General features: G+C 36.9%; 1 protein-coding gene across 1 annotated transcript; it reads right to left on the minus strand.

Annotated features, from left to right (window-relative positions):
• Window positions 1-6557: 6557 nt before the first annotated feature.
• On the minus strand, window positions 6558-14362 carry LOC104245268 (uncharacterized). Its single transcript, XM_009800855.2, has 12 exons — window positions 13985-14362; window positions 12265-12412; window positions 11453-11548; window positions 10651-10727; window positions 9774-9856; window positions 9498-9558; window positions 9248-9315; window positions 9076-9157; window positions 8295-8378; window positions 8123-8200; window positions 7545-7664; window positions 6558-6917 (listed from the first exon to the last, which is right to left on the minus strand). Exons 1-12 carry the CDS (start codon window positions 14150-14152, stop codon window positions 6741-6743), a joined length of 1242 nt encoding a protein of 413 aa, XP_009799157.1. The 5' UTR covers window positions 14153-14362; the 3' UTR covers window positions 6558-6740.
• Between the last annotated feature and the right edge of the window lie 11613 nt (window positions 14363-25975).

Here is a 25975-nt window from a genome sequence, read left to right on the forward strand (position 1 = left end):
GGAACAAATAGATGGAAGAGTGAGGGATTACTTATTTGATATAGGGTATCACAGGTGGTCTAGAGCGCATGCAAAAGTCAACAGGACAATGACAATGAACTCCAACATTGCAGAATTATTAAATTCAGCAACTAAGAAAGCGAGGAAACTTCCGAGACAACAATTACTGGAAAAAATTCGAATGTTGATCAATAGGTGGAACTACACAAATCGAAACACTGCATAAGCGATATTTACAAAGCTTACCTTTAAATATAATGCTATACCGGATGAAAATCTTGATGCATCACAACATATGATGGTATGTTTATATTATATAACATATTCCTTATTTCAACTTCATGTTTATGTACAGAAACACTCAATAGGTATGTTTATATTATATAACATATCCTTATTTCGAAGAGATTATGAATTAAAAAGTTTGAATAATTTTTATAAATTTAATTAGTGAAATGGCTAATTTATATCTATACTACATTAAAAGCACGAAGGCCCTTAGTGAAATGTCGTTAACCTTTTTTGCCCTTTAAAAATAGAGTTCACACTAGACAAAACGGTAATTTATATTAATTTTTTAATATTTAGGAATCATCATTAAATTTCCTGATATTTAGAAATAGCCATTTAATTATCTCCTAAATACTTAAGACTTTAATTTTAACTTAAATTTGGTTAATATTTTTTCCTTATTTGAGACAGGTAAAAGTTTTTGTATTTAGAAATTCACAGTCACCATATCTCTACTTGCAAATACGGTACTCAATATTTGTGATTTGAAATTGAATAGGCTCGATCAAAGAAATGCACTTCCAATTTCTATTTTTATATTCAGACTTTATTATTAAATTAAGACAAAGACTTGATTGTTAACCTTATTAATTTCTAACTCAAACAAGGTAACAAAACTATTAATTTGTTTGACATTGGATGTCTTTTATCAGTAGACAAGACTTTTTTCCAGAATTTAAGTTTTCTCCTAATATTAAGAAGTTTTATATCAACTAAATTTTATGCATTATATTCATTCTTAAATATTTATGCAAATTTTTTTCTTTTTGAATTATGTAACATAATAATTTAAAAAAGAAAAATAATATCAAAAACAAAACATTCCACATAGAATAAGTAAAAAATAGTTATTACTTCTATATATATATGTTTCAATTACTCTTTGTCACAGAATTATAACCAATTAATTCTATTTTAATAAAATTAAAATACAAAATTTAGAGAAAGATAAAAGAAAAATTATACCTAAAGTCGATCAGTAATTCTCCAATTTTTCTTATTCTTAATTCTAGATTTATAATCGATCATAGAAATTAAACCCATAAATTTATGTAATTTAGTTATCTTAGCAAAAATAAGAAATAAAGAAAATACTTTACATGAAAAATTATGATTGATCTTTGTAGATACAATAAAATATACATTATCCTTTAATCATACACGCCTTCTATAAAATTAATGCACCAAAATATGTATATTCTAATAAATACTATAATTCGATATAAATAACCTAATTTTCACAATAATGATACTTTTTAACTCAATATCAAATTCAATAAATATTTTCTAAATGACAAATAACAATTTCGTGCCAAATATATACTTTGGGATAGATGAACAAAGCGTGTATTCTAAAAAATATGAAAAAGTGTTCTTTCCTTGATGTAGAAGGTCGTAGGACTTTAAAATCTATTAAAAAAATTAGAAATGGTTACTTACTAAGTAGAAAGTCCTCTTTAGACCAACATTTATCAATTTCAGGAAGTTATATTTTTATTTTATAATTCAAAATATTATGCAAAATATTAGTATTGTTATAAATAGAATTCTATTTATGGTGAATGTCTATAGTTAGAGAGATTCTAGGGTTTATTACTTGGTGGCTAAGTCACTCTCTCCCTATAAATAGAGGATTTTGTTCCGATGTAAATCATCCCAATATCAATAAGAATTCTCTCTACTTTGCTCTGCAACTTCTTCTTCTTTTATTATTTTATAACACGTTATCAGCACGAGACTCTAACCAATTAAGTAGAAGCTTTGGGATTTAGCATAATGATTGTCAATTGTTCTATGAACTTCCTTCGTGATTAAATTATGAATTTAAGGTAAGTATTTTACTTTTCTCTTTCAAATTCTTGACATTCTATAATTTGATTTTAAATACAAGCAAAGACGATAAATTTTGATTGCAACTCTAATGGAGTTTGAAAGAAATTATAACCACCCAAAGTGGTAAAATTTCTATGTCTTGCAATGATCAAATTCATGTATGATTGTGGGCAAAGAATTGAAAACCCGTCCCATTGAATTTGCTCCATTCTCATTCCCTTAAGAGAATGTGATAGCAATATGTGATAAGTCTGAAAGAAGACAAAATTATTACTATGAATGTGTCAATGGATATGGACGTGGCAATAGACGAAATTATAATTGTCATCATTATGGTAATGAGAACAATAAGGATTCTCAAAATAATCCTTCACTCTGTGAAAGTAATAGTTGACATGAGATTTTATAAAGTACATATAGATGATTATTGTCCATTCATGATGTGAATGTGACAACATCTAATTTATGAATATATATTCATTCTTGGAAGAATATGAATGTGTTAGTGGTAGTGAATATACCACACTCACCTCTAGATGGAGGTTTGAGAGGAAATAAGAAAATAATGTCATTATTATGACATAAATGGTCGTTAATCACGTACTTATTGTACGCCAAAATATTTTGGCAATGTAATTATTAAAAGACAACGGTAATGCAAGAAACAATTCTTGCATATAATTTTGACCATAACCATAATGGTATAACTTTCTCTTTTAAAAGAGATATTCACCATATGGATGTTGATGAATATATGGTAGTACCAAATTAATTGAGAGCTCTGGAAGAGCCAATTATTACTATTTTGGAGAAACACAATTGATTACCAATAAGATATTGTGTTGTAGTAAATCTCAAAGAAACTTATTCAGTTTCCAAAGTACACGCGTAAGCGTTTGATTATATTGAGACCATAAATAAAGGAAATCTTTTATTACTACAACTTGTAGCGGGATAATATGTATGTGAAAAGTTACCCGCTTTATTCTCCAGTTTGTACTACACAAATAAAAGAACACCACACTAAAGTGGATGTTTATTGATATAAAAATCCATATCATAATAAACTTGGTGTTTATCGATAATTGCACATGTCATGCTGTAAACTTGAACTTTATCAATATTGATAATTTATTCAGTTGGCATAATTGGTTTGGCCATATCAATTTAAGCATAATGTGCAAAAATAATAGAGAATTCACATGGGTAAATATTAAAGAACTAGAAAGTTCTTTACGAATTCTCTTATATTGATTGTTCTCGTTAATTAATTGACCAACTAATATTGAGATTGAATCCCATGAATGCTGGAAATATCAAAAGTGAATATGGGCTCATTCAGCTGCCATGTATACCACAAGATGCATCTATGAGATGGTTACATGTGAGATTATTATTAACCTGCAACTTGGTGTTTGCGAGTTAATTTGCTCAATAATTTAATTTAGAGCATAATTTTCAGATTTTCTATCCAAGATAGTTTATGTTGATAAGTTGGGTTACATCACAGTTGGTTTAGCAAAATAATTTATTGAGTGCCTCCACTTAATAGCTAAAATATTGCTTATGAGAACGAAGTTATCTATATCAGTTTGATATATGTTATATACGAAAATATATTATATTCTTCCCTCACAAATGGTTCAGGGTCAGGAACCAAATAATTCCATCTTATTATTATTGATGTGCAGTGTATATTGATTAACACCATAACGCACAAAGATGGGTTCTCAAAGTTGAGGAAACAAGTTAGTTTTTCTAACATGAGGGGGAGACATGATAAACAGTTGAGAAAATGTTATGTGGAATGAATTACCATGTGTATATCTAGATCCTCGAATAAAATAATATGAACTTGAAGTTCATAAAAGGATAATTCATTTGCAATATACTGCAAAGCATGCCAGACGCATTTGCTGGTCCAAAGAAAGTAACTATATTCTCATTGCAAATGCTCCTATTAAGTCCTAGAAGGACAAAGTCTATGGTACGCTTAAAGCGTATATACTAATTGATTTCAAATAAAACTTCTTGATAAAGAAGATGAGCAAATGATCAAAGTGATCATAATAAGGAGGCAAGTGATCTAGAAGATCACATGACATAACACTTCAAAAAATCTCATGAGAGATTCAGGTACCTGAATATATGAATGAAGAGATCTCTATGTTATGTCTTTATGAAAAAATGTTGGAATCGATATAAAATGTTCGTCGACGACATCTATGATAGCGCTAAATATAGATGAGGATCTTAAGTCTGTCGCCTACAGACACAAAAATATTGACCAAATGGAAGAGACACAATTCGAATAGAATTGGTTTCATATGAAAGACATATAATTTTGTCTATGTTGTTCAAATACTTGAAAGTATAAAGTCAATGGTATGTGTAATCAGTTTTCGATATCTTATATGTCTAGCATGACATGAAAACTTGATATGCATCTAATTAAAGTCTATTATATGACTTATATGACTATACTTATATGACAATTCTTGAAGGATTTAAATCGCTTAAAGCATATACAATTCTTGGTCCTAAAGTATCATATCCTAAGTACTATTTACGCACATATGCTATAAGCATGATAATGTGATAGCGACGATTTTCAAGGTGCAACATATTCATTGGACTTAATATGGCTATTTTATTCATTAAATCTCTGTTGACGTCAACCTTCAAGAAGCTAGTGCACAAGATTGGAATGTGAAGGCTTAAAGATGTGAATTGATGCTCTCATCAGGGGGAGTTAATGCGCGTTGCACTCTTTTTCCCTTACAAAGTTTTGTCCCACTGGGTTTTCCTTGCAAGGTTTTTAACGAGGCAACCAAAAGGCATATTATTAGATATGTGTACTATTTTTACTTTACTAGAATTTTTTCCCACTGGGTTTTATTTTAGTTAAAGTTTTAACGAGGCACATTATCTGTTGAATAGACATTCAAGGGGGAGTGTTATAAATAGAATTCTATTTATGATGAATGTCTATATTTAGAGAGATTCTAGGGTTTATTACTTGGTGGCTAAGTCACTCTCTCCCTATAAATAGAGGGTTCTATTCCGATGTAAATCATCCCAATATCAATAAGAATTCTCTCTCTACTTTGCTCTACAATACTCTTCTTCTTCTTTTATTATTTTATAACAAGTATATTTTTTTAATATTATATGCTCATTAATATAGGTACACGCGCAAAGCGCGTACGCTAAGACTAGTTTAAGAAAAATGTAGACCTAAGAAATTAAAAAGTCTTAAAAAATATTTTCAAAGTAGTATAGTTTTCACCAAATCTTCAAATTAAGTCACAAGGATCTTTGCTTTTTCCTTTATACACGTTCAATTAATAAAAAAAACTTCCATTGACAAAAGAATTCGATTTTAATTTTGGAACTAATTACTTCAATATTGCATTTTTATGAATTTATTCAACATAAAGAATTGATTCAAATATTCAATCAGTTCTCAACTTCTCATCCTGCGTTCCGCATACCCCCACTAACTTTTCTCCTGTAGAAGTTTTTAGTTAAAAAAACAAACAAAATACAGGGTAGGTATAAAATTCGAAAAATCGAATTCCGAACCAGATCGAACTATTGGCTCTTCTCCTTATGGACTCTTCGCTTTATCTGTCGGTGCTCTAGCTGTCCGAAAGCCAGGAGCAGCTACTGGCCTGGACTGATTGTAAAGAAAGAAGCCAAGAGGCCGCTAGAGAAAGGGTTCCGTTTTCGAGTCTGTTGTATCAATTTTTCGGTTATTCGATATTTCGATACGGTTCTCGATATTGAGGTTTCGATATTCCGGTATATCGAAATACCGAACAGTTAGAATGGATTGTTAAACATTAGTCTTAATTTTTGTAATAAAAGGCAGTAGCTTCTCCTTATGGAATGAGATGTTTGTCCATGATTTCTAGAATATAATGGCAAATCTCCCTTAATCAACTTCACATTGTTCTCTGTTTGTCCATGATTTCACAGAAAGCATCGAGTCTTGCAGCCTTTTTTCATATTGTCGACCATTTTTGAGAAGCAATATGAAGCTGAAGCTACCAAACAGAACAATGGTTCAAAGATTTTTATATCTCATTCCCAGTACATAGTTTTGTCTTGTGTGAATCAGAATAACCTCCCATGGACATGTGATATTCTAATTTTGTATGCTTCGTATGTATTTGAGGTATTTATTTACCGAATCTGGTATGCAAATTGCCACTCCTTCACCGAATCACCAGTGGCCAGTGCCACTGCTTGTCACATTAGATAGGGACGCCACGATACCGAAACCATACCGAACAAGAAAATACCGAACCGTACCGAACTACTTTGGTATGGTATTTGGTAATGCATAATTGATATACCGAATACCAAAGTACCCACCCCTACATCCATTGTTATCTTAGTCATGCAAAAAAGGACGTCAAGTTTCAAAATGAACATAATCCTTCAACTTATAGATAAATAAAAAAATAGTTCAAAAAGGAACATCCATCTATCAACCTCATAGTAGCTTTTACAGTTTCCGTCTATATAACTAAGGTACCTTGAATAAACAAAGGGAGGAAGAGTTGGACAAAGCATTCTTCACTATTTGCCTTAACTAATGTATTATAAGATTAGAGGACTCCAAAGAAGGGATTTTTAATGGCATTGTTCAGCTCAGTCCCAGCAGTATTAAGAACTGCCATGTCCACCTTTTCTCTTGGCAGGTACAAGAATTCACCCCCTTCAATTTTCTCAAATCCACAGTGCTCAAGAAACTCAATGCCTCCTTGCAGCTTGCCGATTCTATCCTGTAAAACACAAACAATATGCCAAAAGAGGTGGGTGTGTTAGTTCTACTTGCATAGATGATCTACCGTATCAAATTAAAGGACTAGAATTTTGTTACAAGAATCATAGGTTTGATATGACTCAACTTGGCTGAGATAACACATTATATCTGACTATAAGAATCTGAATACTGTTGCAACAATCATCAGTTTCACAAGCTCCAGACCACCTTCTTAAGCCTGAGACTAAGAACTAGGTGGAAAAAGGTATAAAACCTCCCCCCCCCCCAAACACACACCCCAGAAACTAAAAAAATGAGAGGAAAAGTTTTTTTTCCTTCTTCCACAAATAGGGGAGAAAAAGAAATTTTTAAGAAATCGGGGATTAGTATACTGTTGACAAAGAATTGGAGGTGAGGGTCTTAAATAATCTGCATTTTGGCAAGCAAAAATAATCAACTAAGCAATGAATCAAGTACATGAAACTCATCCCGCCACCTATTTTCAGAAATGGAATGAAGTTAACCCTCTAACAAGGTTATAAAAGCAAGGATTAAAGGAGCTTTCTCTTGTAAAAGAATGGAGGAGTCAATTCAGAAGTAATTAAAGAACATAAAAGGCATAACTAGTTCCTTAATGACATTTCACCTGAAAAGCAGCATTGCTAAGTCTAATTTTGCGATATTTCTCCTCATTGGGATTTGTTGCGACATTCTTTGCATAAGTTAGCAGTGTGTTGAAAGCGGTCTTGACTTTGGCCTCATCATCCTGGACCATAAGAGGAAAATGTACAAAGAATCAGTTCACCAATGATGAAGTTAGAATGACATCTCATTCATGTGTAAAACCCACCAAAGGAATGTAGAATGTCAATCATGGGCTACTCAGTTCCTAGGGAGTGTTTGTTAATTACCTTTCAAAAGAAAAAGCTTCCTATTGTAATGCAATATAAGAAAGAAAAAAAAAGAAGGATCCATTCTATCCTTGTTTTCGAAATTCATTAACTTATGTCTTGTGAAAAGAACAATTTAACCTGAATGGCTAATTAAGACTCTGATGTCCTTTGCTTTCTACTCTTTTGAGTTTGAAAAAGAGGGTGGAAGGGCACGTAAGATCACTTTGTTCTTTAAATAAAGTAGGCTGGTCCACCTTTAACCACTCTCAATTCCAAAGCTCAAACCTGCAAGAACGTACTCTAAGGGCCCCGAAAACAACTGAATGATTACCTTGTGGGTCTGTTTAAGTGTTCTCAGGCACTCCCTCATCCGCTCTGCCTTTGTAGCTGGTCTGACAGGCAATGTGATCTACCAAAAATACATCCAATTAAGTTTGAGTTGGACCAGATATGTCCATGTGGGACAAAACCGTAAACAGAGCAGCTATTGCATAAATAAACACCTTCTTTTCCTCCACAACAGGTGTAGAAGGTTTGGCGGGAGCAGGATCTTCTGCTGGCAAACCGAGTTTCCTTCTTCTTTCGGCCTGTGAAAGTAAACACAATTGTTTCAACATGACAAAAATGGCAGCAGGTAAGTAAGTTGAGGATTGCACTTAAGTGATACAGATGGTCAGGTATAATTTGGAGCAGGTATATGTTGTGAGGATTGCACAAACTTGTCAATTTGCTTAGACGTGTTTTGGCTGAAGTAGAAATAGCCAGGACCTTATGATTTCACATTATATTTTAACAGCCCTTAACCTGGTCAAATCACAATCACAGGTCGCAACAGTGTTTAAAGATGCAAAATGATGCACATCTCATCCAGAGTACACCAATAAGAAGCTGACAGCAAATTATCAACATGAGTTACAACTTCACCCTCTGAATGCCAGTAGAATATCAATGGGATACTTAGTAGTTGGCAGAAAAAGCTCTCTACACTACAGTATGTTCATAGAAATATCAACAGGAGAACAGATAAGCTCATTAGCCTAGAACCATCGACACTAAGAGTTTTTGTCAAACCATATGACTACAATTATTCAAACTTCTAAACGTTCTAGGCTGTCAAGCAAAGAGTAGGTGGCAAGATAGATATTAACAAATACTGTTTTTTAAGTATCATCAAACATATTGACAAAGACATGTTTTAGACATTAATAAATTGACAAGTTCCATCAAGCAAGCTAGATGTAGAAGGGATGAATAAAAAGTTTCATGACAGGTTGGAGTTTCGACCTTATCCTCTTCCAGTTTCTGACGAATTTTCTCCCTAGCTCGTTGTTCTTCCGCTTTTTCGGCCTTGCGCAATGCTATTATGCTATAACACATCAAAGCGAAAAAAAAACAATTATATGAGCAGACATCACTGGGAGTAAAAACAGAAAGAGTAACAAAGTTCAATGCTTACCGTTTTCTTTCATTCTCTTCTTCCATCCGTTTAGCTTCCAGGAGTTCCTTACCAATTCTAATTCTTTCCTGAAGCAGAAGACAAAACAATCTTACTGACCTATTTGACTAGATTACAAGTCTAGACAGATAATGCAGGTAACTAAGAATGGAACCACTCAACCATCACTAGTTTCAAACGTAATTCAGAAATAATATTCAATTGACCTCCACTCATGCAAATTAACGTAGAAATCCAAATCAAGAGTTACCTTTTCTCTCTCTCTTTCCCTTTGTCTCTCTTCCTCTTCTTTCTTTTTACGAGCACGCTCCCTAGAAGTCATTGAAAGATTAGAAAATTATGAACATGCATCTGTAAGCTAAAAGAAGCATTATTAAAAACTACTCTGATTCACAACGAACAGAGCAAATGAAATAATTTAAGAGACTAAACTAACAATATCTCAGAAATTAAACCACATACTAGTCCAAAAACAATGTCCTGTTACTCAAAAAATGCGGAGACCAATTTACCAGCAATAATTTACCTCAACTCTTCTTGTTTCTTCTTTATTTCCTCTGGAGTAAGAGAAGGCTTTGGAGCCTCAGCTTTCTTGGCACTGGCAGGTACCTAGGTAAATTTTAATAATCATTCATTATCGAAGCAGGATAAGTTTGAAGATAGAATAAAAAATAAAACAAACACTAACAACTTCATTGACAAACTTTTGTTTTTATAAAGTAATAAATTTCATTTAAAAGGGGCAAAAAGCGTGCACGTATACAAGGAGTATACCCCAAAAAACAGAAAATCTCACAACACTACAACAGAACATGGTTTTCCACAAATGACACAAAATCTTCTATACAAAACATTCTTAAGAGATTCTTCCGTAGAAATGCTTATACATTGCAGCAAGATATAACAAACATATATTTCACTGGAACACCAAGAAACGCATTGGCCTTCTCATAATAAGAGACACTTAATTTACAAAATAATTCCTACTCAGTATTTAGAAAGCTCGGAAACTTACTAGAGAAAAAGGGGAAAAAAGAGATTCAGAGGCTAAAGTGTGTTGTTTTGGTGTAAAAACTTTCTGGGTGTTACCTAATAATCAGCAAAATGCAAACTACTTTTTTAATTTTCCTAGGCCTGGTCGAGCATGGATTGGACCATCTCCAATCATCCTCCTAACTGTAATGTCCTAGCTGGCCTCATACCCTTATAATCTATGAACTAAGGTGTCTTTTAACATGTTCCCCATGCACTCAGCCACAGAATTCACATTACTGAGTACAACTTCCTGTTAATAGATCATAAATGCCGTACATCTTTATGGATCTCGCAAGGAAACAGCAATCACAAAATAGAAATAGTAAGTGAATTAAGCAAATAAATGCAGGAATCCGAAATTTCCATACCAGTGGTGTTTCATCAATGTCCGGGTCACTTTCATGCTCTACAACCCAATTTACAGCAGCCTCCAAGCTGGCATTGCCTGGGAAGAGTATCAGATGCCTTAATTTATAAAAATGAAACAGAGAAGAAACACACATAGACAACAAGGTGGTCAATAGCATGCACACGGAATTGGGAGATTGACATCATACAAGATTGGTTAAAGTAGACAAGGAAATGTTGAAAAAGTAAGCTTTATAGTAGTATTGATACAGGATATAGGAATTGAAGAAGGGTATGAAAACATGCATTCCATTCAAGGAAGACACTCCATGGACTACACATTAATCTTTTGATAAGGACTGCACACTAATCTTATGCCAGTTGTGCAGTTGGTATTTAATTTAGTATTGAAGCTTTGTGGTTCACGTATTGGCCAGTCAAGAAATGCAAGAGAACTTATCACACCCTGAAACGCAGAAATTATCACTTGCATTCCAAGATTTAATTTTGTCAGACTGCCAAACACCGGTGGAAGGAAAAACAAGGAGCAAACTAAAAGGATAAACCTTCAAGAGATGATGCCACAAATTAAAAACACATTTACAACAAGTGAGAAAGATCCATCCTCAGATCTTCAGGGGGAGGGGGGGAGAGGAAGAGCAGGCCTGGCCCATTCATGTTCATAATATACATTCTTTCTTTCTGCTAGAATTACCCACATGAACTCATGCATGATTTGTTTTTTTGCAAATGTGACCTTTTCTCATCTTTGAATAGATGTAGAAACAATCATAATGATGAAGATTTTACAAAAGTACTCACCAGAAAAGTGAAGTGCACGGATAGCCCTAGCTTTGGGAAACCCCATTGTCTCGAGTTCTGATAGCAAATTTTGGTCAACTTCAGGAACAACCATTTCTAGAAAAAGGAGTATATTAGTACCATGTACCCACGTATAAACAATAAAAATAAAGAACTACTCAGATGCCTGTGCCTCATTTGACCAAATATTTAGCTGCAATCTTTGTGTTTCATAGTCTTCTCAATTAGATTTGGATGATAAGCACCCTTATTAAAAAACGAAAACAAAAAAGAAGAGTTGGATGATAAGCACCTTCAAATTGCAAATTCTAGATCTACATAAAGAGCTTGCAAGATGAATAAAAGTGTTAAACAAATGAGAACACCCCTCCATCCCAACTTGTCTAGATGTTGTAATTTCTCCCAAAAGTCCGCGGTACTTCTATCTCTTTGGTTCACTATATTGACAGTCCAAGGGTATTTTCTTCCTCTAAACTAACTCATAAGGTGAAGCTGCTGAAAAAAGAACATTCTTTTCAAAGGGAAGCAGTCATTTCAGTAAATAATCTTAATTCCGTCATATGTATTTCACAAAAAAGAATTAACCCTCTCCTAAATCCCCCGTGAACTATTTAAGGTACATCATTTAAGTTCTACTACAAATAGCTTTCCCCATAAACAATTAAAGGAGGAAAAGAAACGCCTTTACTTTGCTCATAAGCCTCACCCAATTAGCAAATCTCATAAGTAATAAATAAAGTTATCTAACAACAACATTGTAACTTAAACAACCAAAAAACGCAACCACGATGAATTACGAGCTTCATGCTTACCAGTACCACTGTCATCACCACCCTCTGCCATGTCTTCATCATCATCAGCCTTTGCCTTTGGCGCCTCCAAGCTGATTGGCTTCACTGCCTCTGCAGTCTTGTCCGTAAACTCTGTGTGCCCAGTTCTCTTCTTGTGCAAATCACTCTCCTTCAAATATTTAAAAAAAAAATCACAAAAAGCTATATCATTCAGCTACATCAACAGTTAAATAATATGTTCATATTCCAATCAGAAATTTTAAGTGTATTAGGCTGAATATTTCAATTTCCAGAAAACTATCTCCACCCAAATTCACACGAATAGCAATATATATACTACTGAACACATGGGCGGATCCAACCTTTTATTTTTTTTCTCTTTATAAGTGAGAATTCATCGTTTTCAGCTCCAAGACTCGGTGGATGAGTGTGCCCCTCTATCCTTCTCGAAAACTACTAGACTTGGTTCACCAAGTTGCATCAAAGCCGTGGGAGCCATGGGGGGAACAAATCTTACCACAGCTGATACTCGCTACTTTTGACTAGGGGTGGAGCTAGCTTGAAGGAAAGGGGTTTTAGTGAATCTCCTTCATTGAAAAATTATACTGTGCAAATAGGGCAAAAACTAGTCTTTTCTGTTATGTATAAGTAGTTGAATCCCCTAGACACAAGAGCAAGTTCTAGTAAAGTGACAAAGGGGGTTCAACAATTGCTTTAGGTCATAGGTTCAAATTCCAATTCAGTGTTGCCACAGACGAAAAACTCTAAAAAGCGCTCCATGTCTATTGGGGCTTTGAGCGCAAAGTGCAATTTAAGTGTGGGCTTCAGTAAATAAAAAAAAAGGCGCAACGATGGAAAAAAATAAAATTACATATGTAATTTAAGAAAAGATTAACAAATTCATTCATAGTTTTTAAAACTGAAACATAATACACATATTTGCGATTATATTTGTTGTTTAGTACCGCTCAATTCAAGATAGAACTCATGGCAATGGGTGCACATGCCTAGTACCTTGCCTACACTGAAGCGCAACTTAAGCGACGCGAAGCGCCCTCCCCAAGATTTTTTGAGCTTCAGGGCTTGAGAGTACTTTAAATGCGCTATTGAAAATATTGTCCCCATTGAGACATTTTAAAATCCCCTTGTATAAATTCTTGGCTTTGCCACTGCTATGACCGGAACCTTTATTATATTAAGCATAGTGTTTTTTGCATCCAATGGTGTAGCTTAGTGGTCAATAAAGTGGGAGGAAACCATAAGGTTTTTAGGTTCAAATCTCAGGAGGCAAAAAACATTAAGTGAATTCTTCTCATTTGCCTAAGCCTTGGTGGGCACAATTAGCTCGTACAAAGGGAAGTAGCAGGTACTCAATGAAATAGTTGCAAGTTGTCCCGGACACTACTGTTATTAAAAACTATGACTAAATGGGCAGAGCTCACGAGAACCCAGTAGTGCGTAGACCATGTGTTTGCATTAAAAAATCCAATAAATATAAAATTCGACTATGAACCCAGCTATTATTATATATTAACTTGACGCCGTTGTAGGAACCCATAAACATCAAATTCTGGAACCCCTCTACACCTACAATAACTACTCCTCAATCTCAAACTAGATAGGATCCAGCAATCGGCTATATTAAATCGTTAAAAAGCCTATTCTGTATTCCACATCTAATGACTTAAAATCATGGATCGGTCTCTACATATAATCAATAAAAGGGGATATAAAAAAATACCGTTTTGGAGCGGCAAGGTTTGCCACAAGCGGTGCAGACGAGATTAAGAACAGCTTCGGTGGACTCACTGAAGTTAGCATGAGAAGTAACTTCGGCGTGTTCTTGTGCTTCTTCTACAGATTTGAAGAGAGTTCCACAATCACCACACTTCAGTGATACACCTGACATTGCCACTGATAATTGAATTGAACTGAATTGAAATTTGATAAAAACGAGATCTTTATATCTCAATTTGCTCTCTCTGATTCAACTTGAATGGGGTTTTCTTCTATTTCTTTCGTTTTGCTTGTTAGGTTTTATTCTATTTTTTGGTTTTATGTGAGGTGAAGAATTGGGTTTGGGTAAATTTGTTTTGGATTGGGAGAAAGTAGAAACGCCGCTTTGTTTTCCAAAATTGTAGTATTAACTAGTTAACGGACACCTTGTTTGGATGGTTGTTTTGTATTGTATCCTATTACTAGTTTAAATACAATTTTTTTTATTGTTACATAGATTTTATTATATCGTATTGTTAAATTCATAGTTACGAAAAGTGCTACTTTACGGAATATTTAATTTGGTGTGATGGTAGAGCTACCTTGTTTTTTCTCCCATTTTGCCCTTTCTTATTAGTATTAAATAATTATATTTTATCTTTTATCTTATTTTTTATATAATATTTATATTTCGTATCCTATCTTTCTTAGTAATGTTGCAGTTTATTCTAGAAAGAATTACAAAAAAATGCACACGACTTCACATCATAATAAAAAATGTCTCATATTTTTAAGTTTTACTCGATCTAGCCCACATTGTACATATTTTGAAAGCACTAGTGAAACGACCCAACTTGTCGTTTTAAGAATTATCATTCCATCCAGCGGCTTAAGACCTCGAGAAGCTTCGTAATATGCATCATGATCCGCATGTGTGGTTGAGTTTGGTTTTCGTAAGATTCGGAGTTTAATTTAAAGAAAAACAGAATCTTATTTTTGAAGCTCAAATGGAAAGAGTTGACCGGAGAGTTGACTTTTGAGCAAACGACCCAGAAATGGAATGTTAATGATGTCAATAGCTTCGTATGGTGATTTCGGACTTGGACGTATGTCCGAATTTGGATTTGGAAGTCTATAGGACAATTCAGCGCATTTTGGCGAAAAAAAGAAAGTTGACGTGTTCTAATTATATTATTTTATATATGAAAGAGGTCTATTACCATGATGGATACGAATTGGATATGATAGCAAGTGTACAAGGCATATTATAAGTGATATAGGGTTTAAGGAGTGTCCTAAGTCTAAGTCAAGTTGGAAAATTTCATAATAGACTAAAGTTGCAAATGAGTACACACAAGACCTCACTTGGGACGAGCATATCTACATTTATATAAGAAGTTGTGTGATGCACAACTAATCAAATTAAAGCTCTTTGAATCTAGTTTCCAGCGCATCAAACCATTCGTCATTTGGAGGTGTATACAGAAAGTTCTGACCATTTTACCGGACCTGTGTCGGATGCGCAGTTGGAGCGCGGCTGGAGCGCGGCCTGCACGGCCGCGCATATCTGAAAGTATTCTGCCTTGTTAGCGCGGCCTGAGCGCAGTCGCGCGCGTATCAAACCTCTAAATACCCCTAAGGACAGGAAAGGAGAGGATTTAAGTCATTTTTTCAAGATTAGGGCATCCTCTCCATCACCCATCCGGTCAAGGCTTCAAATACACACATAAGGTGAGTTTTTAAGTGTGTTTTTATGGTGATTTCACTTCTCAATCACTAATTACAACATGATTTTGATTGGATTTCTTCAAAATCTCAAGAACACCCCCAAAAGTTGTCTTTCAAGATTTGGTCTACAAGAGGTAATCTTTCATCCTTAGGCTTACATATATTGAGTTATTATGAAATTATGAGTATGAATCAAGTATTGGAACTCATAGTATGGTGATTGGAAACCATAAATTCTCAATTTAAATGAATACCCATTGTAGAGATTGAAAATTTATTATTTGATGAAATTTTTGTCGGTTGGGTGTGAATGGTTGATCACACATGTGATGTTAGGAGTATAAATTTGTTAAAGAATAATGGTGGGATGAATTGTTGGTAAATTGTGGTGGTTGGATGAACTAATTCTATGGTAAATAGATAAAGTCAAATGTGCACACATAGTGTTTGAGGAAATGCCTCAATGAGGTGAACACACGAATATCTTCCTAATTATGGTTCACTTTTGTTATGTTTCTAAATAGATTGAAGTTGCTAGAATTTCCGGAATATTGTAGTAAGGTAAGGAAAGCTCAAGAAAGATTGGAGTCGTTCGGAGGTCAATTCATGTGAGGATACTATTTTGGAATATCGACCTAACTCCGTTAAGGTAAGTATCTTGCCTAACCTTGTATGGGGGATTTTCCCTTAGGATTTGAGTCTTCTATGTTGATTGTAGTTCGTGTACGCGGGGTGACGAGTGCGTGTTCGGGCTTATTTGCGGAAAGTTGGTCCTTTAGGGTTCTTAGGTCTTTATATTCACTGTGTATGAATGCGTTTTTGACATGATTGAGTTTCCTATTTACTAGTTCCATCTCCACATGCTTAATTGGAATTAATTGATTCATGATTTACTCTTACTGCCTAATTGACTCCTATTTGATTTAATTGAAGGATTTCGCATCTCCTATTGTCATGCTATCTCTTCATAGCTACTTGTCTTATTGAGAATTATTATTATCCCTCCTGAAATTGTTTAGTCTTAAGTGAAGCAAAAAATTTCTTTTCTTAATTGAGTTGTCGATTATCTTTGAAATTGTCCAACCTTAAAAGGAGTTTAGATAATCAATATCTTTGTTGACTTGCCTTTATTTGGGACTACTTGACTCGTGTTGATTTACTTGTTCGTGACTCGTATGTTGCGGGGTCGTTGCTACATGTTAGTCTTCCCTTGTTGAATTATCCCCTTTATGCCAGTATTATTTTCTGTGGCTATTCCTTGTGAATTGGTTCTATCGTTTCTTTGTGATTTACAGTTCTTGAGTTGATTTACTTGCCGCCTCTTGTATTTGTTGCCATTGTACTTGTTATTGTAAGGCACGAGGTTTCTACCGTGCGGTGGTTGTTGTTATTGTAATGCACGAGATTTCTGCCATGCGGTTGTTGTTATTGGGGGTGCACGAGGTTTCTGTCGTGCTACTATTACACACTTATATTGGCACATGTGGCATGACAAGGCAGGATGTATATATGTGGGTTGCTCATGTGGCGAGACAAGGTGGAAACATTATGATGCACGTGTGCCGAAACAAGGCGGGCACTTATTATATTATTATTTGCACAGATGGCGAGACAAGGTGAGCTAAGTCGGGGATTGATTGTGATGATTTATGATGGCCTAAGGGCATTCTTGCTGTTTGATATTGTGTTGTGGTACGCTTACTGTCACACCTCCTTTTTCCGCACCCGAGAGGGCGCAGGGGAGTTTTTCCAATTAAAGGACAATCGAAACGGGATTTGTTTATTTATTTCAGAGTCGCCACTTGGGAGTTTTAGGGTGTCCCAAGTCACCAATTTTAATCCCGAATCGAGGAAAAGAATGACTCCATATTACAGTCTGCGTACCAGAAATCCGGATAAGGAATTCTGTTAACCCGGGAGAAGGTGTTAGGCATTCCCGAGTTTCGTGGTTCTAGCACGGTCGCTCAACTGTTATATTCGGCTTGATTATCTGATTTTATACAAATATGAACTTATGTGCAAATTTTATCTTTTACCGCTTTATTATTATTATTTTTAGGAATGTGAACATCGCTTAAAAAATATGTCTTTGGACTGCGTCACATGAAATGCACCCACAATCCGGAACATATTTTATTTGACGTTTTGGGATTTGGATTTGGGTCGCATGAAATGCACACCCAAGTTTAAGAAAGTAGATTATTAAACACGCGCCTAAAGAGACTATCGTGTTATTATTTTGGGAAGGCCACGAAATTCGCTAAGCGGCCTTCCTGAATTCTAAGTAATTGAAAACAAGTATTTACTGAGGGCCCCGCAATTTTGTATTTTTATTTGGCGAGGCTCATCTCATTCTTATTTTTTAAAAGGAATTTGCAACGTCATGGAAATGCATCTCCAACCACGTCACAATCAATGTACCCGTGATTAAAGACACATTTCGACTCCGTTGAGATTTAGATTTGGGTCACATAAATGTGCACCCGAGTTTAGGGAGATAACATTATTAAAGGCGCGCCTAAAGCAACTAGCGCATTATTATTTTGGGGTAGGACCGTGAAATTTGCTAAACGGCCCGTCCCGGAATCTAAGTATTTAAGACATATATTTTGTGAGGGCTTCGCAATCTGTACATTTTTATTTGGCGAAGCTAGTCTCGTTTTTTATTTATTTAAGGGCAAACTTAAGGCAACTACGATTTTCTACCAATGAAATCATCCGAGGTTAAACAAAAAAAAACAACGATTCTAACAGGTAATGATATCCATGGTAAAAATGAAAAATAAAATAACCTCGTTCATATGCTCACCTTTACTTTAAGCATGCAGTAACTAAACATAGAATAAACATTTTTAACACAACAACAAAACATTGCATTGTTGACATTCATAAATATCGAATATTCTCATTTTTTGCCTTGAACCATAATATGCAAAACGAATGAAATGAAACAAAGGACGAAGAACACCAACCTTCGAACTTCGACAATCCTAGAACAACAAACAGTGCTTCCTACGGAACTCGAACAGGACCTCGCTCGACGAGGAACAATGATGAAACCTCGGACAAACACCTCGACGTACCGGACCTCGACGGAAAACAGAAAACTCGGCAAGGCAGGATCGCAGCAAACCACAACTGCTCGCGAAAGATGGAACAACGTCGACAGCAGTAAGGTCGACGCGAGGGGGGGTTAATGACAGGCCTGTTTGATGGCGGGATTACTGGTTCGCTTCAGGAATGCGTGGGGTCGTTTGGGCAGTGGACGATGGTTGACGGGGGTGGTATTTAGTGGTGTTGTTTGGACGAGAGGTAGTAGGGGCTCGTAGGGTTTTTGGGTGGTTTGTTGACGATGATCATGGAGGAGGCAGAAGCTGCGGTCGTGGTGTTTGGGTGGTGGTTTGGGCAGTGGTTTTATGGAGGGAGCTGATGGCGGGCTTTGTTGATGGTGGTCGTGGTTCGTTGCCGGGGTGCGAGGGTGGGTTTGCTTGGACGTGGGGGAGTAGGGTATGGTCGCTGGGTAGTGACGACGATGGCAGTGACGGGTTGACGACGGGAGGAGCTGGTGGATTTTCGTCGAAGGTTGGTGGTTATGGCGTCGGGGCGCGAGGGAGTAGGGGGCAGTGGCGACGGGATAGTGACGACGATGAGGGAGCTGGTGGTTTTGGGTTATGGTCGCTAGGGTTTTTCCTAGGTTTTCTTCAGGAAGAGGAGGAAGACGATGAACAGCGGATGCCGGGTTTAATGGAGGATCGCCGGACTGGTTTGATGGAGCTCGGAGGAGGAGGAATGGTCGTGTTTTCCGGCGTTCGTTTGGACAGTGGTCGACGGGCCTGTTTGGTTGTTGACGGAGGTGGTGAGACGGGGTGGTTTGGGTGAGGTTTTTCTTGGACTGGTTTTTGCTTTTCTCACAGTAGGGTTTCTCCTCTTCTTTTTTAAGAAGAAGAAGATGAATCTGGCAAATATTTTCCAGTCCCCACTTTTAAAACCCCCCTGTCCGTGTTTTGTAATGGGTTTGCCCAGAAAAATGAGCCCCACGCGTGGTGGGGTTCGAGACTTATGTCCCCACGCGTGGTGGGGTTCCCCGTGTATGGGATTCCGTCCGTGTTCCCCACGCGTGTCCCCTCATGTGTGGTGGACTCGGATTATTATGGGCTAGGTCCGAAAATTAGGCCTAAAACCGGGTAGTTTGAATCCGAATATTATTCTTTTGCCCGGACCCGAGAAATAGGAACACGTTGCTTAACTAGTCCTATGTAAGCAAAATAACTACCAAAAATAAGACTAGTATTTAAACAAAACTATATCTTTTTTAAATATTTTTCAAGATTTAAAGTAGCTACAAAATATTAATAAAACTATTTTTTGTAATTTTCGTTTTTATACAAAAATATTAATAAAACTATTTTTTTGTAGTTTTCGTTTTTATACAAAAATAAAATATAAAGTAATATATTTTTATATTTTTCAAAATTAAAATGACTATAAAACATTAATAGAACTATATAGTTTTTTTTGTAATTTTCGAATTTATATAAAGTACCAAAATAAAGTGCAATTTTTTGTATTTTTTCAAGTTTATGAGAAATACATAAGCTAAAATTTATATATATATTTTTGTAATTTTCTTTTTGCAACGAAATAAAGTAAAATAGTTAAAATAGCTATATTAGACCCAATTTCACATATTCATGCTAAAGATGTGAAAATTCTCGGGGAGGGTCAAAAATCACGTGCTTACAGTTGCCCCTCTTTGACTGGAAACACGAAGAGTTTTCCGACAAAGAACGACAAGACATGTTTTTGACCCGACCATTACTTGGACGGACTATACTAAGGGAAGGGAGGGAATGTGACCGAGCCTTGGTATCTGAGCTGCCTACATATCCTTGGTTATATAGGAATCAGGCCACGTGTAGTTCGGGAATGAGAGAGATGGTAAAGTGTACCGAGGTGAAGAGCCGATCGAGGTGCCGTTCCGTTGAGGTTCCGGTCCGCGGTCCTGTCATTACAACAAAAAAATGATAACTGAAAAAGACTAACTAAACCTATCAGCTACTAGTTACAAGGATTTCTATCTCTAAGTCTTCTGAAACTTGATCTTGAGTCTTGAATGGTGCTTCATACAGACTTTGGATTTGAACCTTGACTTGCTAGTTGTAGGTGTTAGTTCTTGAGCAGACCACATCTGTTCTCCACTTCCGTAATTTGGGTTCTTTTTCTTTTTCTTTTTTTTTTCTCTTTTTTCCTTCTTGTTTTTGTTTTTTGTGACCAGCTTCTGTTGATCATCCCAGACTGTTGACTTGCATTCTTGAGGCGTGCTTCTACTATTTCTAACTTGGATTGAATGCTGGGGATTTCTGTTATAACCTTCTGCTTTCCAGTGGGTCACTGCTTGATCTTGAAGAATGTTCCTCTGTTCTACAGGTGGACTCCTGACTTCTTCGATCTTCGACATGCAACAACCTCTGTTCTACCGGCGGGTCCCTGACAACCAAACAAACAAAACAAACAAAATTTCCTAACCCAATTTGTACTGGGAAGATTTGTGAGTCGTTAGCAAAATTGTAACTCACTTACACTACTGATGCAATGATGAGAGTAAACTAAAGACTAGGCTAGGATGTGCATCTCCTACGAGTAAAACCAAAACTCTTGCTAGCAAATGCGTCTGCTAAAACCTCGATGACTCAAACTAGAAAGTGCTTCTTCTATGGTTGAATCGGAATGAGCTAAACTAGGAAGTGCGTCTCCTAAGGGTGCAAACTTCAGTGACTAGAACTAGGAAGTGCGTCTCCTATGAATAAAATTTCGATTTAGGAAGTGCGTCTCCTAAAAAACTTGAAAGACCTCAATTAGGAAGTGCGTCTCCTACGGGTAAACTTCAAAAACTGGACTAGGAATTGTGTCTCCTATGGTCGAACTTAAAATGAATCAGACTAAGAAGTGCATCTCCTAAGGGCGAAATATCGATTCCGAAAGTGCGTCTCCTGAAATAAAATATAATCTAAAAGCCAAACTAGGGAGTGCGTCTCCTAAAGCAAAAGTATAACCTGAGCGAACCAGACTAGGAAGTGTGTCTCCTAATAATGAAAACTTAATTCAGGAAGTGCGTTTCCTGTGCATGGAATTAAACTTAGGAAGTGCGTCTCCTAGGGGTAAAATAGTCTTAGGAAGTGCGTCTCCTATGGGCGAAACCTTAATGATTTTGAACTAGGAAGTGCGTCTCCTATGAATGAAATCTTAATTTAGGAAGTGCGTCTCCTATGCGTGAAATCTTAATTTAGGAAGTGCGTCTCCTATGGGGTAAAAGTAAACTTAGGAAGTGCGTCTCCTATGGGCAAAACTAAACTTAAGGAAGTGCGTCTCCTATTGGATACAATAAACTTAGGAAGTGCGTCTCCTATTGGGAAAAACTGTCCTTAGGAAGTGTGTCTCCTATCGGTAAAACTTACTTAGGAAGTGCGTCTCCTATTGGTGAAATTTAACTTAGGATGTGCGTCTCCTTAGGAAGTGCGTCTCCTATTGGTGAAACTAAACTTAGGATGTGCGTCTCCTCTTGGTGAAACTTATCTTAGGAAGTGTGTCTCCTATTGGTAGAACTGAACTTAGGAAGTGCGTCTCCTATGGTAAAACTGAACTTAGGAAGTGCGTCTCCTATGGTAAAACTGAACTTAGGAAGTGTGTCTCCTATGGTAAAACTGAACTTTAGGAAGTGCGTCTCCTATTGGGTACAATAAACTTAGGAAGTGCGTCTCCTATTGGTAGAACTGAACTTAGGAAGTGCGTCTCCTATGGTAAAACTGAACTTAGGAAGTGCGTCTCCTATGGTAAAACTGAACTTTAGGAAGTGCGTCTCCTATGGTAAAACTGAACTTAGGAAGTGCGTCTCCTATTGGGTACAATAAACTTAGGAAGTGCGTCTCCTATTGGTAGAACTGAACTTAGGAAGTGCGTCTCCTATGGTAAAACTGAACTTAGGAAGTGCGTCTCCTATGATAAACTGAACTTAGGAAGTGCGTCTCCTATGGTAAAACTGAATTTAGGAAGTGCGTCTCCTATTGGTACAACTATTCTTAGGAAGTGCGTCTCCTATTGGTGAAACTTCTTAGGAAGTGCGTCTCCTATTGGTACAATGGATCTAGGAAGTGCGTCTCCTATTGGTAAAACTTAACTTAGGAAGTGCGTCTCCTATCGGTGAAACTTAACTTAGGAAGTGCGTCTCCTATTGGTGAACTATTCTTAGGAAGTGCGTCTCCTATTGGTAAAAACTTGCTTAGGAAGTGTGTCTCCTGTTGGTGAAACTGAACTTAGGAAGTGCGTCTCCTACTGGTGAAACTTATCTTAGGAAGTGCGTCTCCTATTGGTAGAACTGAACTTCTATTGGTGAAATTATTTTTTAGGAAGTGCGTCTCCTATTGGTGAAATTATTTTTAGGAAGTGTGTCTCCTATTGGTAAAACTTAACTTAAGAAGTGCGTCTCCTACTGGTAGAACTTATCTTAGGAAGTGCGTCTCCTATTGGTAGAACTGAACTTAGGAAGTGCGTCTCCTATGGTAAAACTGAACTTAGGAAGTGCGTCTCCTATGGTAAAACTGAACTTAGGAAGTGCGTCTCCTATGGTTAAACTGAACTTTAGGAAGTGCGTCTCCTATTGGGAAAAACTAAACTTAGGAAGTGCGTCTCCTATTGGGAAAAACTAAACTTAGGAAGTGCGTCTCCTATTGGTAAAACTTACTTAGGAAGTGCGTCTCCTATGGGTACAACTATACTCAGGAAGTGCATCTCCTGTTGGGTACAACTATACTTAGGAAGTGCGTCTCCTTAGGAAGTGCGTCTCCTATTGGTGAAATTAACTTAGGAAGTGCATCTCCTATGGGTAGAATGAACTTAGAAAGTGTGTCTCCTCTTGGTGAAACTAAACTTAGGAAGTGCGTCTCCTATTGGCGAAACTTGCTTAGGAAGTGCGTCTCCTACTGGTAAAACTTGCTTAGGAAGTGCGTCTCCTACTGGTGAAACTTGCTTAGGAAGTGCGTCTCCTACTGGTGAAACTTATCTTAGGAAGTGCGTCTCCTATTGGTGAAACTGACTTAGGAAGTGCGTCTCCTTAGGTGAAACTGACTTAGGAAGTGCGTCTCCTATTGGGTAAAATGAATTTAGGAAGTGCGTCTCCTATGGTAAAAACTGTTCTTAGGAAGTGCATCTCCTATTGGTGAAAATTCTTAGGAAGTGCGTCTCCTATTGGCGTAATGGATCTAGGAAGTGCGTCTCCTATTGGTAAAACTTAACTTAGGAAGTGCGTCTCCTATCGGTGAAACTTTTTTAGGAAGTGCGCCTCCTATTGGTGAAATAAACTTAGGAGGAAATGCATCTCCTATGGGTAAAGACGTGGAATGTATTCCCTTGTTATACAGGTGGGCGCCTAATGGTAAAGACACAAAATGTATTCCCTTGTTATACAGGTGGGCGCCTAAAATATGAAATGCACAGACAAAAGTATTCCTCTCGTTATTCAGGTGGGCGCCTGTCAAGAAATTTAAAGACTGAAAGTATTCCTCTCGTTATACAGGTGGGCGCCAGGTAAGAATTTTAAAGATTGAAATGTATTCCTCTCGTTATACAGGTGGGCGCCTGGCAGTAAAGACATGAAAAATGATATGCCCGCATTATACTGGTGGGTGACCTAGAACAGAAATAAAAAGACAGAAATGATATGCCCGCATTATACTGGTGGGTGACCTAGAACAGAAATGAAAAGACAGAAATGTATTCCCGCATTATACTGGTGGGTGACCTAGAACAAAAATGAAAAGACAGAAATGTATTCCCGCATTATACTGGTGAGTGACCTAGAACAAAATGAAAAGACAGAAATGTATTCCTCTCGTTATTCAGGTGGGCGCCTGTCAGTAAAGACATGAAAAATGATATGCCCGCATTATACTGGTGGGTGACCTAGAACAGAAATGAAAAGACAGAAATGATATGCCCGCATTATACTGGTGGGTGACCTAGAACAGAAATGAAAAGACAGAAATGTATTCCCGCATTATACTGGTGGGTGACCTAGAACAAAATGAAAAGACAGAAATGTATTCCTCTCGTTATTCAGGTGGGTGCCTGTCTTCATCAATAATTTTGAAAATGACATCCTATTTGAGGGCGGATGAACCCAACATATCCTATTTGAGGGCGGATGAACCCAAAATATCCTGTTTGAGGGCGGATGAACCCGACATATCCTATTTGAGGGTGGATGAACCCGACATATCCTGTTTGAGGGCGGATGAACCCAAAATATCCTATTCGAGGGCGGATGAACCCAAAATATCCTATTCGAGGGCGGATGAACCCAAAATATCCTATTCGAGGGCGGATGAACCCAAAATATCCTATTCGATGGCGGATGAACCCAAAATATCCTATTCGAGGGCGGATGAACCCGACATATCCTGTTTGAGGGCGGATGAACCCAAAATATCCTATTCGAGGGCGGATGAACCCAAAATATCCTATTCGAGGGCGGATGAACCCAAAATATCCTATTCGAGGGCGGATGAACCCAAAATATCCTATTCGAGGGCGGATGAACCCAAAATATCATATTCGAGGGCGGATGAACCCGAAATATCCTATTCGAGGGCGGATGAACCCGAAATATCCTATTCGAGGGCGGATGAACCCAAAATATCCTATTCGAGGGCGGATGAACCCAAAATATCCTATTCGAGGGCGGATGAACCCAAAATATCCTATTCGAGGGCGGATGAACCCAAAATATCCTTAAGGCTTGAAAATGTCTTACCTCAACACTTGCTGGGGATTATTTACTTACCTGCTGGGGGATAAAATGTTATCAGCTGGGGGTACCTGACTTCCAGAAAATTTTTCTAAATGGAAGGAAAATTTTCTGCCCCAGTTTGATAATATCCCTTGTGGCATGCAGTTCTGGCATCAATGCCATTTCCGTTACCTGCTTCAAATCAAACAAAATTTTGTTAGTTTAAAACGCGGTGGTTGGTTGTGATACTCCTACTGGGATGGCTTTCCCTTTCTCTCTTCCTTGCTCTGTGCTCCACAACTTGTTGGGGATGATATTATGTGCTGGGGATAATCCCTTCCTGCTGGGGATATCCCTCTTCTTTCGTGGCATAGCTCGGAAACTGGCATTTCCCCGACCTTTTAGTCTAGCATGAATTTCCCCAAATCATGCACACTTCTTTCCTTGCTTTGTTCATGGGCCTTGGCCTTGAGGTTTATAACTTTTGATAAAGGCAATGGTATCCCT

Source organism: Nicotiana sylvestris, chromosome 10 (genome assembly GCF_000393655.2).
Source record: "Nicotiana sylvestris chromosome 10, ASM39365v2, whole genome shotgun sequence".
NCBI classification, from domain to species: Eukaryota; Viridiplantae; Streptophyta; class Magnoliopsida; order Solanales; family Solanaceae; genus Nicotiana; species Nicotiana sylvestris.

Coding starts and splice junctions, on each gene's coding strand:
- LOC104245268 (XM_009800855.2), bottom strand. CDS start 14,152: ATGTCAGGTGTATCACTGAAGTGTGGTGATTGTGGAACTCTCTTCAAA. Junction 7,665..8,122: donor CACTTAAACAGACCCACAAG/GTAATCATTCAG, acceptor CTTATGGTCCAG/GATGATGAGGCCAAAGTCAA. Junction 6,918..7,544: donor TTAGCAATGCTGCTTTTCAG/GTGAAATGTCAT, acceptor TGTGTTTTACAG/GATAGAATCGGCAAGCTGCA.